At 40.9% G+C, this 17,013-nt stretch overlaps 1 protein-coding gene across 1 annotated transcript in view; it reads right to left on the reverse strand.

The window, feature by feature from the left end:
* LOC125632123 (enoyl-CoA hydratase EchA19) overlaps positions 1–15,814 on the reverse strand; it is a 32,928-nt gene extending 17,114 nt beyond the window's left edge. The window contains exons 1-3 of the mRNA XM_048839808.2: positions 15,546–15,814; positions 11,731–11,898; positions 1,535–1,632 (exon numbers count right to left, since the gene is read on the reverse strand). Of these exons, the coding sequence (XP_048695765.2) occupies positions 1,535–1,632; positions 11,731–11,898; positions 15,546–15,651 (372 nt within the window). The 5' untranslated portion in view covers positions 15,652–15,814. The remainder of the gene's footprint in view (positions 1–1,534; positions 1,633–11,730; positions 11,899–15,545) is intronic.
* Positions 15,815–17,013: the final 1,199 nt, after the last annotated feature.

Here is a 17,013-nt window from a genome sequence, read left to right on the forward strand (position 1 = left end):
TATTTATATTATAAAGATGGAGAAATTGAGGGACAGTTAAATAAGCTATTTGCCCACTCAAATTACCACTCTTTCATGAACACAACAATTCAAACAGCAGGATTATTTTGCTTGTATACGTTGAGTCTCAGACAAGATTCTCAAAAACACTCTAGAATAACTTTCAGGAAGAAAAGATTTCATTCTATTTGAGTTATACACCCTCATCTGTCAAAATGCTAAATAAATTTACAGATATGAGAAGCAGCAGCAAACTTCAGACAGGAATATGCACTACTCTATCCAGTGAGACTGACACCTTGTTTTCATCTCAACCGGAGAAGCCTAGTGACTTTATTGACCCTCACTCTATCTAAGATAAGAACAAAACTGACAATGTATGGTGATGACAGGTTTCAGAGTAGCAGCCGTGTTAGTCTGTATTCACAAAATACAGTCTCTAAGGTTAGTCTCTAAGGTGTCACAAGTACTCCTTTTCTTTTAATGTATGGAGAATGAATTCTGATACCCAAGTATCTAATTCAACATTTTGTTTTCTGAGACTACTGATTTTATCAACATGTCACCATTAATGTACTTCTGGCGAACGTGCTGTATATGGAAACATATAAATCTCTCAGTGCCCATATAAAGTGATGTTCAAAGCATTGAGCACAGCTATCTAACATACTGAAAAAAAGCACTTACCTAACACCTCCACCTTACAAGTGGTCTGTCTTTAGCAAGATTCCCCAGTTAACCTGAAGTTCTTATGCTTTCATATGTACCTCTCCTACATCGCCAGCCATAGCAAGTACGAATATAAAGATACTCATTTTTAGGAGGCAGAAAGATTCTTCTAACTTCATAATCAGTCTGTTTCTGAGCAAAACAGTGAACTCCTGCACCAAAGTCTTCATGATAGAGATACCATGCAAATGGAGAATGACTGGAGTCATATTAACATTGGTGAAAATCCTGCTTTCCAGATGTGACTAAGATACCTACATATGATACTGGGCCAAAGTTTTCTTTACCACTCAACTTAAAGAAAAAATATGATATACCATGTTGGAAAATAGTTAATAGATCTTTGGATCCTGTCTATCCCTCAACAGTCTCTGCCTATTACATTTTCATTTGAACTAGAAATGACCCTGTGCCACAATCATGTAATTCATATTTATATAAACAGAGGGTACAGTATATATAATTTCCAAGATGTCTAGGAGGTGATGCATCATAACTAAACTCCTACTTTTCCTTTGGGGAAACAATCCCATTTGTTTTTAGTTAACTTCAAAGAGGACAAGTATATTTTCCCCTTTTTGTGTCTGCAAGTTAACAGAAATTTGTCACTTGTTTCCATAAATCAGGATTTTAAAGTTTTCTTGTCTATCAAAAACAAAACAGCTGCCTCTCACACATATAGCAAAACAAACTGAAACACAATGATCTGGTCCTGCAGCAATTTCAAGCCATGAAAATTGACTTTAGTTTCACTGAATTGCCCAAAATCTCTCCTCGCTGCACAGTTCTGTTTCCAAGTACATACCATGGGACCAGGACATTTGGTGACATCTTGTTCCAATTTGATTGAGGTTGGATTGTGGGCCAGCTCTTTCAAATCATAACCAGCGCAGAAATTACCTCCTACAAAACACCGCAAAAATTAGACTCCGCAGCAATGAATCCAGGAAAGCACCAGTGTGGGGTCAGTGGAGCTCCAAATATTCACATTTTTTCCTTGAGGTTTGTCCAAAGAGCTGCTTTTGGAGTGGCTCAAAGGACCATTTTCTTTTATTCAGAAGCTTATTTAACCCTGAAAGCCTTGTTGAGAGTCTGCATCAGACAATTTATACACACATCTAAGGAACAGATCTGGATCAGAAAATGTATACGTATATCTCAGACAAACATCATTTCAATATTTCTGTCCATCCATTTAGTGACAGCAGCATTTTGCTACAATGTGACTTTCAAATGGGATTATTGATAATGAAAGTGTAGCCACACCTACTGTCAAAGTTGCATGAAAATTTCCATTGTCAAGGGGTCATTTTCAGCTCCTTACCCAGTGAAGCTGGTTTCAGGGCACATTATGCCACACCAAAGTGGCGTATAATGTATAGTACATCCATCCAGTTTTATGTGAGAGACTTAGGCCCAGATCCACAAAGATATTTAGCCCCTTTACTTCCATTGATTTCAATGGAAGTTAGGATCCTAAACAGCTTTCTGGATCTAGGTTGTTTATTTATTCTACCTTTAAATTTTTCTGATTCATTTTGAAGTTAATATTCTTGTCAAGTGTAAGACTTAGCAGAGTTCTTGTCCATGACTAGGGCTCCTATATCCTAGGGTGATACAAAAAATAATAATTATTATTACAGACACAGGGCCAGATCTTCAGCTGACATAAATTGGTATAGCTTAATTGAAATCAGTGTAGTTGTACCAATTTACACCAGCTGAAGATCTGACTCATCAATTTTAAATTATATTTCAAAAGGAAGTAGCACTTCCATTACACCTGTCTTTTTCAGTTGTATAAAGGTAAGTCAATGAAGACAAAGGATCTGATTCTCATTTATACTCCGATCCCTTTTCATCACTCTGGCAGCACAAAAGGGCCTTGAAGTGGGTTTAAAACATATCTAAGACGGTAGAAGAAAAAAGTTGTATGATATTCTAAGGAATTTGCAAAACAATGTAAGGCCCAACAGCACCCACTGCCTGAAAGGCTACAACATGCCAAATGTGTCCATAAGATTGTCTTTTTAAAAGTACATTGAACTACTTGTTTGAAAGCTAGTGGGTGTCATATTTTAAAACATTAAATCTAATACATCTAACACACAAAAGAAGGCAGGGTAAAAAATTGTCCAGGCAACCTTAATTTTACCATCCCACAGCCTGAGTGCTTCCCTCTGGGCTCTCAACATATTTTTAACTTCATCGTTTCTATTGACTAGACTACAGCTTAACCAGGTACTGTTGAGTCACATCACTAATGAGGGGGAAAGACTTCCTAATAGTAATGTAAGTTGGTTCTCCAAATGGTTTATTTCCTCCATAGAGGCACATTATTAAGCTCATGTTATCAATACATGGGATGTGGGATCCATGAAACATAGACTTAGAAAGCTTTAGTGTGCATTTCAACATCCATCCCAAGCAAACAGTTATTTTTTAAGTGTTGGGCTAACATCACCAACTCAGGACCATATCCTCATCCGGTCCTCCATTAATGTCAATGGAGCTACACCAACATTCAGCAGTTGAGGATCTGGCCCTCAGGTTGTGTACTGAGATCTGAATTTAAGATCTGAAGCAACAAGGAGGAGGAGGGAGACTATGAGCGTGTGGAGAGATAAACTTGTAAGAGAACTTCATTTACTGATAAATCAGCCTATTTTCTCTTTAATGGGATCACCTCCACAGATCTCATCTGTTATCAGATCTGTTATTTGTTCTGAATTGCTCTGTGGAAGAAAGTGTCCATGCCAGGCAGCAATGCTTACAGAAAGCAGAAAGGGAGAGTCTAGGTAGCAGGTCTCCTGATTCAAAGGGGCTATGATAATTCAAATAATAAACAACAACAATAGTCAGAAAGATGACATCTCACATGAGCAGCACACCAGAATTTGGGAATGTACGCTATAAATAGCTGATCCGATTGATGAAAAAAGAACAGGTTTAGGGTGAGGTGGAAGTCTCTCTTTATTTTATGAGGAATGACTTCACCAATGGACAAATGATGCCAGGGAAAGAAAGCAGATAAAGGGCTTAATTGTGCCTTATCGGCACAGCCTTGCATTGGGAAGGCATTGCAGAGCCACATTGCCCCAAAGAGAACCCAAGAGGCATTCTGCCTCAGAGAAAACATTCTTCCTGTGTATACAGAGATAGCATGTACGCTGCTATAGGGAGCTCCCCTAGTCAGTGTGCAGGGATACAGTCATGACCCTGCCTAGTCCCTGTGCCCTCTGGGGCACCATGTACATTGCGAGTAAGGATGGAGCAATCTTATCACTCCCCTAAGCACAGGGAGTGCAATGCAGGTTGGACCTTGCAAGGGTAGTGGAGGAGTGGGGAGAGGATATTTGTGGCACTGTGCACTCAGATAAGGCTGGGCAGAATTTTCCCTTTAATTTTGAGATGATTTTGTTGGAACTCCAAAACCTGCTTGGTAAAGAATCTGGAAGGAAGAGAGGGGGGGAAAAAAAACAGGAAACAGTGAGACGATCTCTTGCATATGCAATAATCTAATTATTTTACATTAAGGTAGCGTTTCCCTTACAAGAAAGGCTGCATGACAGCAGTTAACGCAGAAGCCTGAAAGGAGGAAAATATAGTAACACAGGATGAAATTTAGTTCCCAAGGAAGAGTTAAACACCTGACTAATAAATGAATATGAAGAAGCTCTCATGAAAGCTGTTTCTGTGAGATACAAGAAAGGAGGAGTCACTGAATGTGGAAAGCCAACAACTACTGTATAAACACATATTGCTATCCAAAATCCAGTCTGAGCTATGGTTAAAAGATAATTGAGAATAACATTTTCATAAGTGCTAAATTCACCTAGGAGTTACACAACACACTGACACAAAATTAAACTCTTTCTTCATTCAAGTTAGCTGTGTGAGTGAGATGAAGGAAATACCAAGTCTAGAAATCTAAAAGATATCCATGTCAGAAAATGAACTCTTGGGAGAAAAGTTTTCATACAGGTTTGAATCAAACAATCCATGTTCTGGTTAAGGAAATCTCCCAAATCATTGTTGTAAAAGCATGACCCTGAGTATGAATTAAAGCCCTATCTACAAAAGCCAGATAACAGTGTTTAACAGCTGTGGTTAAGCAGGTTTTAAAAATGGTTGTGGCTGAACTGGGCTATAAGCCAGTTTGGCCAGCCAGTGTGGACCTTACCCAATTATGCTAAAACTAGGTTAAAACATATGTTCTAGCCACAACCTCTAAAGTTTCTGTAAGATTCCTCCAAGGGATGCTGCAAAACCTATTTCTGTTTTATGTTCCAAATCATTAGTCAGTGCAATAGCATGTAATAGTGGGTATTAAATACTCTTAACATAAACCAAATGAGTGTCATTAGCTCTCTAACACTTTATCCAATAAAATAGTTTATGTGACGCTGTGTAAGTTAAGCATCTCCATGACAATTTTCAAAACACATTTAATATTGGGGAGATGAATAATGAATATAAATAAGTGCAAAGTAATTTTGTTTTGAAAATTAACCTCTGTTAATGGGAATGAGGAACAAGAACAACTATGCTATTAATGCTGAAAGAAACCCTGTGCTCTCTGACAAACATGAGACAAGGTCTCCCAAGACTAAATCATTTGTGAATGAGACATGAGGACAGCTTTCTGCAGTGCAGTATGACACAAGTTATTGCACTCAGGGCAATATTAATACAGTAGTCTTTACAGTTTACTAGGGTAGTCCTGTTTGCATCTCAGTTTTCAAATAAACAAGAGAAAACATCAAGTTACTTCACAATACACCATCAGCTTTTACCTATAACAGATCAAAGTTCCTTGGGGGAAAGAGATGGGGACACTGGTGGTGTTCACTATTCCAGAAATGGACTTTGAAGAAAAAAAATCTCTCCCCTGCACTAACTCTCCTGGTCTTAGTTCTATTGGGGCAGAGGGCAGGAGGGAGAAGAAGATTCTCTCACAGATGTGGGCAGCAACTAAACTACTTCTCGGACACGACTGCGATCTCCAAGCTACAATAACTTCTGCAGCACAGACTCCCTTAAGAAGGCCCAGCAGATTCGTGTAGCCAGGGATCAACTAGCAAACCTCCTACTCCTCCCCTGTGTGCTGAGGCACCGTGTGCTTCCAGGAAGATGGGCTTTGTAAGGCACAAGAGCTTCACGCCCATGGCATGGAGCCCAGCCCCGCTCCAGCCCTGGGGAACCACGCAAGTCCCGCTGCAGGCAGGCCACTCTACCTCCTCAAAGGAGTGTGTGGGGAAGAATTTGCCTTTATGTCATGTAATACAATACGTGTTATTCCTATATTTAAATCTGAGGTTCTATGAAGAGCAGCAAGGCCACCTAATCTCACATAGGTGCCCAGAGGCCACAAGTTGCATGTTTAAACCATTTGGGCTGTGGCAAGACTAGACAGTGGTATCATATGCTAGCTGAGATTATGAAATAGCTTCTTAAAAAGTAAACATAGAAATAAATATCTTCTGATGGTGAAAGAAAATGAAAAAAACGGTCTTTTGGCACTGAAGATCCCAGTCTAATATCAGCATTGCACTGACTTTTTAGTAACTCTCCATATTCTCTTCCTTTGCAGATGCCAATTTTATGATTAAACATTGAATAAAGGCTGCATTCTATATGGATGTGTCATTTAAAAGAAAGTGAAGACGAAGTAAACAGGAATTCATTTCCAGGGTTCTCACTGGTGCATGCCAAAAACCTATTCGCCCTTCCACCCCCTCCACTTCCTTATCACTGAAAGTATGCCTCCTCCACACAGCTACTCGCAGCAGAAAGAGTGAATTCAGACCATTTCTTGCATGACTGAGGTATCGTTTCTTCAGAGTTCTGGAAGTAGTAGAAAGCACTGCTGCTCACTGCTCCACCACAATGAAAATCAAAACATTGAAACCCACCACATTTACTTTAATATTCAGCTGTACGACGTACAGAAATCCCTTGCTGTCTCTAAAACATAAAAGGCCACAGAGCAAGAACCTCCCTGATACAGTTTAACAGATGGAACCACTGTACTAGGCTGCAAAATTCAGTGTTCTAATTCTCTCTGTTAAGTCAGTTAGGGTGGCATAAATAACCCATGCATATGTCCTGGGGATGTAAAGCTTTAAAATATACACACAACTTTCCTTTTTTAGTCGACAACAATTTCTGTAATTTTCCCAGGACTTCAGTAGTACCACTGACTCCAGCCTAGCACCTCTTTTCTATTTGAATAAGAATGGTCATGTAGTAATATTAAGAATGTATTAGTTTTGTTAGCATGTATTCAGCTTCATAATACTTAATACATACAGAATGATCATCAGTCTGGAGACAGGGGACAGAAAAAAATCCCCCAAACACTCCTAGGCTGAAGTTTTCAAAAGTGACTTGTGATTCTGGGTGCCCAAACTGCAATACTTTAAAGGGGCCTGATTTTCAGAAAGCAGGCTCAGCACTTTCTGAACGCCAAGTCCCTTTATGGTATCTCAATTTTGGGCACACAAAGTTTGAAGCACCAATAATAATAATAATAATCACAAGTCGCTTTTGAAAATCTTGTTTTTTCAGAAAAAACAAGAAAGACAAGGAATATAAGTGTTTGCCAGTAATACATGGTAGCGCCCAGAGATCGGACAGTCATTGCTTTTGTGCTGATACTTGGTTTGGGAGTTAGGATGCTGAGTGAGAGGAATCATATAAAGGCAAACTGAGAAGTCAGAAGAGTGAGGCTAGAGAAACTATGAGATGTATGAACAGAGCCAATAATCCAAAGTCATACCCACTGTAACTCTACTGAAATCAGTGAAGTTACACCAGGGGTAGATTTGGCCCAGTGAGTTTTTCTTGTAGTGAACAACAGAGACTGTTCTTGTAAAATGGGTAGGTGAGTCTGTTCTTGCTGAACCTTACACACCTAAGAGGTCAATCGTTACATATACTGGCATAAATTAAATAAATACCACAGAGAAATCCACAAGCCCAGTTGCCTTTGATAACTCATTCCCAGCGGAAGACTGAGGCCTGGTATACACTGCAGGGGGAAATCGATCTAAGTTACGCAACTTCAGCTACATGAATAACGTAGCTGAAGTCCATGTACTTAGATCGACTTACCACGGTGTCTTCACCGCAGTGAGTCGACTGCTGCCACTCCCCCATTGACTCCGCCTGCGCTGCTCGCGACGGTGGAGCACAGCAATCGACGGGAGAGCGCTCGGGGGGCGGGGGGGTCGAGTTATCGTGTCTAGACTAGACGCGATAAATCAACCCCCGCTGGATCAATTGCTGCCTGCCGATCCAGCTGGTAGCGTAGACATATCCTGAGCGTCATTGATTAAAACTTAGTGAATCTGGGCCAGAGATGATAGATTAAATTAAAGAAAATACAAACGAATGAACTCAGCCACTAAATCCTATTATAGGCCCATGTCAAAGTGAAGGCTGATCTAATTTTACAAGAGGAATTCTGCTCTAGGAAACTACCTGCATGGTTTGGAAAAGTGTGGGAATCTCCAAATACAAAACTCTAATGGCAGGTTGGGTATTTGACTTGTTCCTCCCCTGAGAAAAATAAATGTCTTCTCTCAAAAACGAGACACTGTTTTTATTTGGCCTTTTTTCCAGTTTAAAAACAAATAGGCCTTACTTGTTGGGCCTGTATTTTAAAGTGTTTTGCATTTTGTTTGTTTGTTTTTTTAAGGAACACGACCTAGAAATGAGTTATTTTGCATCAATGACATCTAAAATCTCACCATTTAAATGGTTACAACTTTAGAGTCTTGGGTGCTGAACTATTTATATAATAAGATACACATGCATGTGTGCATTTTAACTAAAATAGTTAACTAGAACAAAATAGACAGGGTAGATTTGATTTAATCAAATTGATGTTATGTCTGGAGACACAAATCCACAGTTTGAGAAATGCAAAACGAACTAAGCATCTCTGATGGTATCTTCTAGACTGAACACTGAGTCCCATTGGGTAGATAGAAAGATTAACCTAAATAATCTATACAGAAGACTATGGAACCCCGTAAGATTGGGTCCCCAATCCATGAACTATTGGAACTCATTTACAAAACTTTTCTTAAGCATTACATGAATATATTGTCTCACACTATAGAATTTGAATTTATAATCCCTATTCCATGATGAGATATCCTTGAGCTATAATGACACACAGTATCTTAATTAAAACTATCTTTACATAAGTTTTTTCCTCAAAAAGCATTTAAAAAAAAAAAAAAATCATTGATTTTTATCCTACCTGAAAACAGATCTCCATACGTAGTGGTGATAAAAGCATCTCTGACTACTGAGAGCTATCAAGGCAGGCCAGATAATAGGAAATAACAGAGGAACGCACAAAAAGTTATTAAAATAATAGGAGCAATAAGTTATAAATACTGATCCTGTAGAAGTAAATGGGAGGTGACTTGGCCAGGATTTGACCCTGCAAATGTAAAGTGTCTTTAAACTGGTGTGGCAGTCGCTGCTAGGAACTGCTGGAATTGCTACTAAATGTTCTGACTGTAAAAAACTAACATGATATTTCCACCATGAATGTGAATGTTTTCCTCCTCTCTGGATAATGACAAGACAGCTACTTCTAATTAAAGTTTAGCAATGTGTCTCTTCTTATTTTGCTACCTCCATCTGACAATTCACACAAGTACTTTCATATACTCTTTGAAGTTTAGGGGGAGGTTGTTTTTTCCAAGTGCTGGGTTTTATGTCTCAATCATCCTAAATTCAACTGCAGCGCTTCCAAGATAAATCAATAAAGCAAGAAAAAACTGCACATGCATCTTAGATAATATGCATGTTCTCATTTCCTGTTTTGATTTTCAGATACATGTGCCTTGTCTTACCCTAGTCCGTGGGCACAATAAGTCATTTGTATTGGACAAAATAAGTCATTGGGAGGTTTTCCGTCACCTAGAGTAGAATAAATTCAAAATATAAAGGATTTCTCAAAAGTCACACAGCACCTGAGCAGTATAATTACAATAAAAACCCTCCAACAGTCAGATTCTCAGTTAATGAAAATCAATGGAGCTATGTTAATTTATACCAGCTGGGTATCTGACCCTCAATCATAATTATCATGATATTATACCTATTTCAAAGAACAAAAACAGGAATTTGTCTCAGAGTTTCTTATTAGCTTATAAACAACTATTACTCAAGGGCACATTTTACAACAAGCATCAAATGAATTCATTTAGTTGTATCTAAAATATTTTACCTCTTCATAACTTTAAGTTCAGTGTATAAGTGAACATGTACATTGACACAGTCAAGAAAGCATGAGTTATAAAGCTTAGCAGCATCTGGGAACAGCTGCTATTTTGCTGAAAAGGCAGCAATATAAACAGTGATGTTTATTAGAAAAAAGAGACCCTGACCAAAATCAGGTTATAATTAACCAATTCACTGCTTGTGAAGGTATATCGTTGCCAAAATGTTCAACAGTGGTCATTTATTTTGGGTTCCTCCATTTTTGAATGCCAAACCTAAGACAACTTCGAACTGATTTTCCAAAGCGTTGAGTATTCACATCTCCTCTGGAAGTCAGCATGAGCATCAGAAGTGTGAGTAGCACCTCTGAAGTTCATGACCAACATGTCTCAAGCTGAGCACACAAAATATGAGGCATCCAAAAATCAGTGTCCACTTCACTGTCTGTGAAACTATAGTATGAGTCCAAAAAAAAAAAATAATAATTTTCATAATTAGGGTCCTGCTCCTACAGACTCACAAGTAACTTTGATCCTGCAAACATTTTACATATAAGTTATTCATGGGCATAAAGTTACTCACATGTGCAAGTGTTTGCAGAATCATGCTTTTGGATGTAAATCATACTTCACTATTCATTTATTCAGTTGTGTGTTTAGACTGATAAGGAGACATGGCATGGGTTAAATAAACTCAAGAAGGCTTTTTCGTCACCTACTGTTCAAACAAGGTAGAGCCGTCTACCAGACCTCTCTGTAGAAATTAATACATTCAATTTTTTTCAAAATTGTAGAAGATTAATCTCAGGAGGAAGAGAATAGCCTTGTGACAGTTTGGGGAATATGTTTGTGTCAACATATAAATCCCTAATATCATTTATGGTTGTAACAGCCATTATGAATTAGATCATCCATTTGGTGGCAGGGACCTGGCATGTAGTGAACAAACTATGTCTGGAGAAGTTAAACAGGGCCATCAACAACTGAATAGCTTTGCCCTGAAAGGCCAATGGAGGTTGCTACCAGCAGAACCACTGAGTTTTAAAAACTCTTTGCGTAGCAAGCCTTGGGAATTGGGGGACAGAAAATCCCCGGCACAAGGACAGAAAAAGAAAAGATGTTACAGATTGCTTTTTAAAAAGAGATGAGCACTTTGGGCAAGATAGTCAGCCCGTCACAAGAAATAGAGGACACAGCTGGAGAAGTGGGCACAGAACAGGCTTTCCCTTTCCAAGGAAACTGACCAAAACCCTAAGAACTCTCAGAAGCGGTGAGGACTCTGGCCTCTCGGGGGCAGGAGAGGAATTGCATTCATGTGTTTATTGTTTTGCCTACATCTGTAATTCTGCTGTGCTGTCTATGAGTAAAGTATGTGTGTTTAAGAAGTTCCTTTATAAAGTCTGTGTTCCCTACTTTAACTGCCACGTTTCCCCAAAGAGTTAAACTATAAACTAAAGTGCCCCTGGGGATGGAGCTATGGGGAAACCATGCACAGACAGCAGGGGAGCTTCAGCACTGGTCTCTAGGCTGAAGGCAACTACACTGAGGAGTCCCACATCCCAAAGAAGAGGGCCAGACAGGAAGTCTGCATGCCAGGAGCATGCCCTACAGGCTCAGTCAGACAGTGACTGGACTCTGCCCTGACCCAGATGGCTGGAAAGCAGGTTGGATTCAAATGTTGGGTCTGATTATAACAACCTGGTGACCACCCACTGTGGGGGAGGGGGAAATAAGGCAGGGCTATAACAAATCTCACCTATTCCATGAAGTACAGCAACAGTTAGTGAGGTATCATCTTCAAATGAGGTGAATGCCTGCAGAAGATTTGCTGCAGTCTCCTGATTCACAGCATTCCTAGCTTCCGGCCTGTTGATCCCAATTGTCATGATGGTTCCATGTCTTTCAGTGACTACATTCTTCTTCCCTGTGTGGGGGGGAAAGAAAAACAATCAGTGTAAAAGTATATTTACATTCCTTTTAGTAAGTCATTAATACATTAAAAAAGGGGTCTGAAAGGCTTAAAATGTTTTACTATTAGACAACAGAGACATTTAAAATAAACAGACAGAGGTAAATCCAACATATTACTTTTACCACTTATCATTCCTTCATGAACATTTTTAAACATTTTAATATATAGTATCTTTGCCAGGCTTGTATTTAAGCAACAGTAAATAAGGACAGAAGGTATTTCCTGAGAATTTATACAATGACCAGCTGTGACGAGTGGACTGTCTCAAGCACAGCTGGGGATCACTCTTCTGGGTGAAATGCGCTGTGGTGTCATTGTTATTGCTAAAAAATGAAGGGAAAAAGTTATTTTTAAATGCAAGAGGTAGTTTCAACTGGTATTGGAGGTAAAGGAATTTCTACAGAATTAATGTTAAGCAAAGCAGGCAATCAGGTTGCTTAAAACAGCCCTCAATAACCCATTTTACAATAAACATTAGCTTCTAATTAGATAACTACCAAGAATGTTTAATGTAGTAAATAATCATATTTACCTCAAGATACAGTAACTCTCTCTTTCTACCAAAATAGGAAACCAAGGGTACAATTCTGCTCTCAGTGTAAGTAGTTGGATTATTTACTCTCTGCAGTTTCTTACTAAGTGTGCGTACTGTACCCAGCACAATGGGGTCTCGGTCTTAGCTGGGGATTCTAGGCACTGCATGAATTTACAAGGAGCTATTCCAGAACACAGCAATGAAACTAGGAGCAGAATTTGGCTTAGTACCTGTAATTTTACATATATTCTAAATGTTTTCTTTGTACTTAATTGAAAATCTAAGTTTTTCCTTTAAAGCAGTAGTCTACAGGGACCTGAAATCTGAAGTCCAGAAAAAAAAGTAACAGGTTCTCATTGGATTTGGATCTTTTGTTACTTGTGTGTCACAGCACTTTTCAAGTTACCACTGGTGTATGAATCAGTAGAATAAATATCCTAGATTAACTGCTGGGGGATGGGAAAAATCTTGGTTAATGATCTGTTATTTCTACAGTATTGTTTTTATAGTTATGTTTTAGTTCTGCCATAGCTGTGCATGGTGCTTTACAGTTAAATGGCGTAAATTGGCCTCATTTCCCTGCTCTCGATAGAACAAATCCGATTTACAAAAGCTGAAGTTCTGGCCCAGTTATTCACTTCTGATGGGACAGTCAGGAAGACCTTTATACCTGAGAGATCATATTTTTCCATGTTCCACACTATCACAGCTGTAATTGGCAGAGGTTCTTCCATATAAAGGAGAGAGGGGAGTCTCCCAGCAGGATATTTGCTGTGAGGAGCCCTCAGCTTTGGAACCCAATTCCCCCATTAGTGCAAAACCACCTGAGTCTGTGGACAGTCAGGGAATACTGCATAGCTATCTATTTACACAAGTTTGGGGGGATATAAGGGATGGTGTTTGTGCAGAAAGGGGCACTTGGGGAGCTTTATTTTATTACTATTTTGGGTGGAGGAGAAGCTGTTGGCTATGCTTCTGAAGTTATTTTAAGTTATTGGCATAGGCTCCTAGAGTCCAGGATAGGTGGTATACATTTTACATTGAAAGAAATAAGAACTGCTGTCGGATTGGCTAGAGTCAGATAGTTTTTACTAACCTCAGATGCATCCACTCAGGATGCATTTATTTGTTTGACATATGTGATCTGATTGATTAATATTACTCTAGATCTTAATATTGCTCACCGCTAAGGAGCCTAGGCAGCAGAAGTCTACTAACTCATCACATCACTGTTTTAGCCAATTATGAGCCAGGATTTTTCCCTTCGGATGTAACAGCAGCAATAAGACACTCCACTTCCCAGGGACTGATACATTCCTAGGGTGATTAAAATAAAATCAGCCTTTATTCTCACGTTTTATTAAACATATTTACGGCAGTCTACAACCACCCCAAATTGCACAGATAGCATTCCATTTTAAATGCATGGTCATCCATGTATACTTCTAAAGCTTGACTCTTTCTGCGTGAAATTCATCTGTGTGATGGGTCAGCACAAATCCTCTGACCCATACAAATCCCCTGACCCATACAAATCCCACTTAAGGTCTCAGAACAGGACTTCACCCTTCATGAAGCATAGGGATTAGAGAAGAGAGCAGACTGGGGCTTTAGAATCAAGAAATTCATTAAAAGCAGCAAAGAATCCTGTGGCACCTTATAGACTAACTGACGTATTGGAGCATAAGCTTGCGGCTTTTACAGATCTAGACCAACACCGCTACCCTTCTGATACTTGACACCATGCAAGAAATTCATTGCTATTCAAAAATGAAACACCAAGGTAGTGTTGGGGCTCAGTCAGTAGAGCCTTGTATCCAACAACAATTCTTTAAGAGTGCAGCACCCTAACTTAAAAAATAAATAAAAAGTTTTTAAAAAATTGAGTCACCTGCTGTATAGTTTACCATTTATTCATCAGTTTCATTTTGTCCAGTGCAAGGTGAAGACCACTCTCAAGGCAAAGCATCTATCTCATGAAGGAAACATAAACAGAGGTCCTGCAACCATCACTTCTCCAACTAGGATGATAACAGTCCTTGTCTAAAGAAAAGGAGGACTTGAGGCACCGTAGAGACTAACAAATTTATTTGAGCATAAGCTTTCGTGACAAAAGCTTTTCGTGATTAGCTTTTGTCACGAAGGCTTATGCTCAAATAAATTGGTTAGTCTCTACGGTGCCACAAGTCCTCCTTTTCTTTTTGTGGATACAGACTAACACGGCTGCTACTCTGAAATAATTTGTTGTCTACTATCCTTTAGTCTCCATTCTGTTGTATGCCTCATCAGGGCAGATTCACTGGTACACTCACCAGCTCTGTGCCACTCTGATGACACAAGGGGGCCATGAACCTGGCTGAAGTGGGTTATCAGCTGCTCTGTAAGGGGATAAAGCAGGCAGAGGGTAACACTGAATCTGGACCATTGTCTTCAGGATAGGGTACAGTGCTGTTTTTCATGCTGAGGTCAAATTTCCAACAAAAGAAATGGAATGTCATCAAGACACATGAAAACGTGCGGTCCCCAAATAATCAAGAATTTCTGTTTTGGTTTTCAAGACCAATAAATCAACTGCTCAGAGCCCCCTATAAATCAGCTTAGAATCTGCAGCTCCCACCAGACGCCCCACCTTGGGATACATTACTCAGAATTTAATGCTGATCCTTCCCTAAAGAACAATTCGTCCTAGAAACGGACATTTGATATGACCCGAAAGCCTCTCGAAGCGAAGGGAGCTATTACTGCTCAGCGCGTAAACCGTGACATTTACTGAGGCCCATGGGGTGAGCGGGGCCTCCTAAAAACCACGCAGGCTCCGAGACGCCTGGCAGCGCTTGTAATCTAGCAGCGTGGGCGCGACTGCAGGCGCGAAGCAGCGGTGAGGGACTCCTGTACTCTAGCGGCGAAGGGCACGGGGTGGCTTTGCCGCTCCCTGGGGAGTTCGCCTCCACATCGCACGCTCCGGCAGCGGCAGCCGGGGCGGCGCTGCTCCTCCCTCCCTTCCCCGTTAAGTGTTGTCCCGTCAGCAACCCAGTGAGCACTGCCCTCTGCCGGGGACACAAACCTTCGCCTCCCGGTGTCCCTGCTCCCGCTGCTGTTGCCGCCCGGCGGCTGCCCAGGGCCCCCCTGAAGAGGAGGCGCGCAGGGCTGCGCAGGAGCTGCCCGGACATCCCTTTTCAGCGACCCCGAAGCCGCGCCCCGCTGCCCCCCGGGCACGCGGGTGGTACCAGCGCGCAAGGCGCAGCCCGACCCAGCTGTGGCCCGCACGCACGGACCAGCCTCCCACTTGGCCTGAGCGGCTCCGGATCTCTACCCTCTTTCAAAATGGCCCCGGTCCCGTTGTTCCCGCCCCCCTCCCGTTGGTCTCGCCACCACTGAAGCCGCAGGCTGCCCCCAGGGAAGGTAGCCGCCTCTTCAGCTGTCAGCAGGCGGGGAGGGTCACTGGGGAGGCAGCTGCAATTGGAGCCAGTGGGTGCTGATCTCTGGCATGTAACAGGAGTATCGACCATTGTTAGCCCCTGGACCCAGATCATGCGACCGTCCTCGGGCCGGGAAGTAGAGGGTCCAGTCTTCTGCTGGGTGTGCCAGACCCTTGTTCCAGCCCGGCTCTGTGAGAGAGCAGGGGAATGTGCTCCCTGTCCTTATCCCCGGCAGAACTGCCCCCTGTTGCTGCTTTAGGTGCCCTCTTTGTACTAGGCACTATCACAACTGCATGCCACCACATTGGTGGCAATGAGTCTTCATGAATTCTAGGAAAAGTGACCAGGATTAAATATTCATTTTTGCAAATCAGACAGACATTACTGGCTTCTAATCTCTGTTTGTATTGCCCTCTGAACCTTTACTTGATGAAGGGGTTATGCCACTGTAATTATACTAGGAAAGTTAACGCAGTGTAAGGCCACCCTCTATTGTAGACACAATTATTCCAGTATACAATTTCCTCTAATAGAAGAGAAATAAGACATAGCAGTAAAACAGCACCTTTGCACCGCTATAACTACATAACACCAGAAGTTGCATTAGTATCACTATTCCAGCGGGGCGCTGGAACAATTTTATAGTATGGGTGCTGAGAGCCATTGAACTAAACTGTAAATCCTGTACATGATGGAAACCACTTCAAGACAGGGGGTGTGGCAGCACCCCTAGTTCCAGCACCTATGTTAATTCCAGTAAAAATCACACTCCTAACACATGTAAAAAGAACAGGAGGACTTGTGGCACCGTAGAGACTAACAAATTTATTTGAGCATAAGCTTTTGTGGGCTACAGCCTACTTCATCAGATGTATAGAATGGAACATATAGTAAGAAGATATATATACATACAGAGAACATGAAAAGGTGGAAGTTGCCATACCAACTCTAAGAGGCTAATTAATTAAGATGAGCTATTGTCAGCAGGAGGGGAAAAAAAACTTTTGGAGTGATTATCAAGATGGCCCATTTCAGACAGTTGACAAGAAGGTGTGAGGATACTTAACATGGGGAAATAGATTCAATTTGTGTAATGACCCAGCCACTCCCAGT

Source organism: Caretta caretta, chromosome 2, assembly GCF_965140235.1.
Source record: "Caretta caretta isolate rCarCar2 chromosome 2, rCarCar1.hap1, whole genome shotgun sequence".
Taxonomy (NCBI): Eukaryota; Metazoa; Chordata; order Testudines; family Cheloniidae; genus Caretta; species Caretta caretta.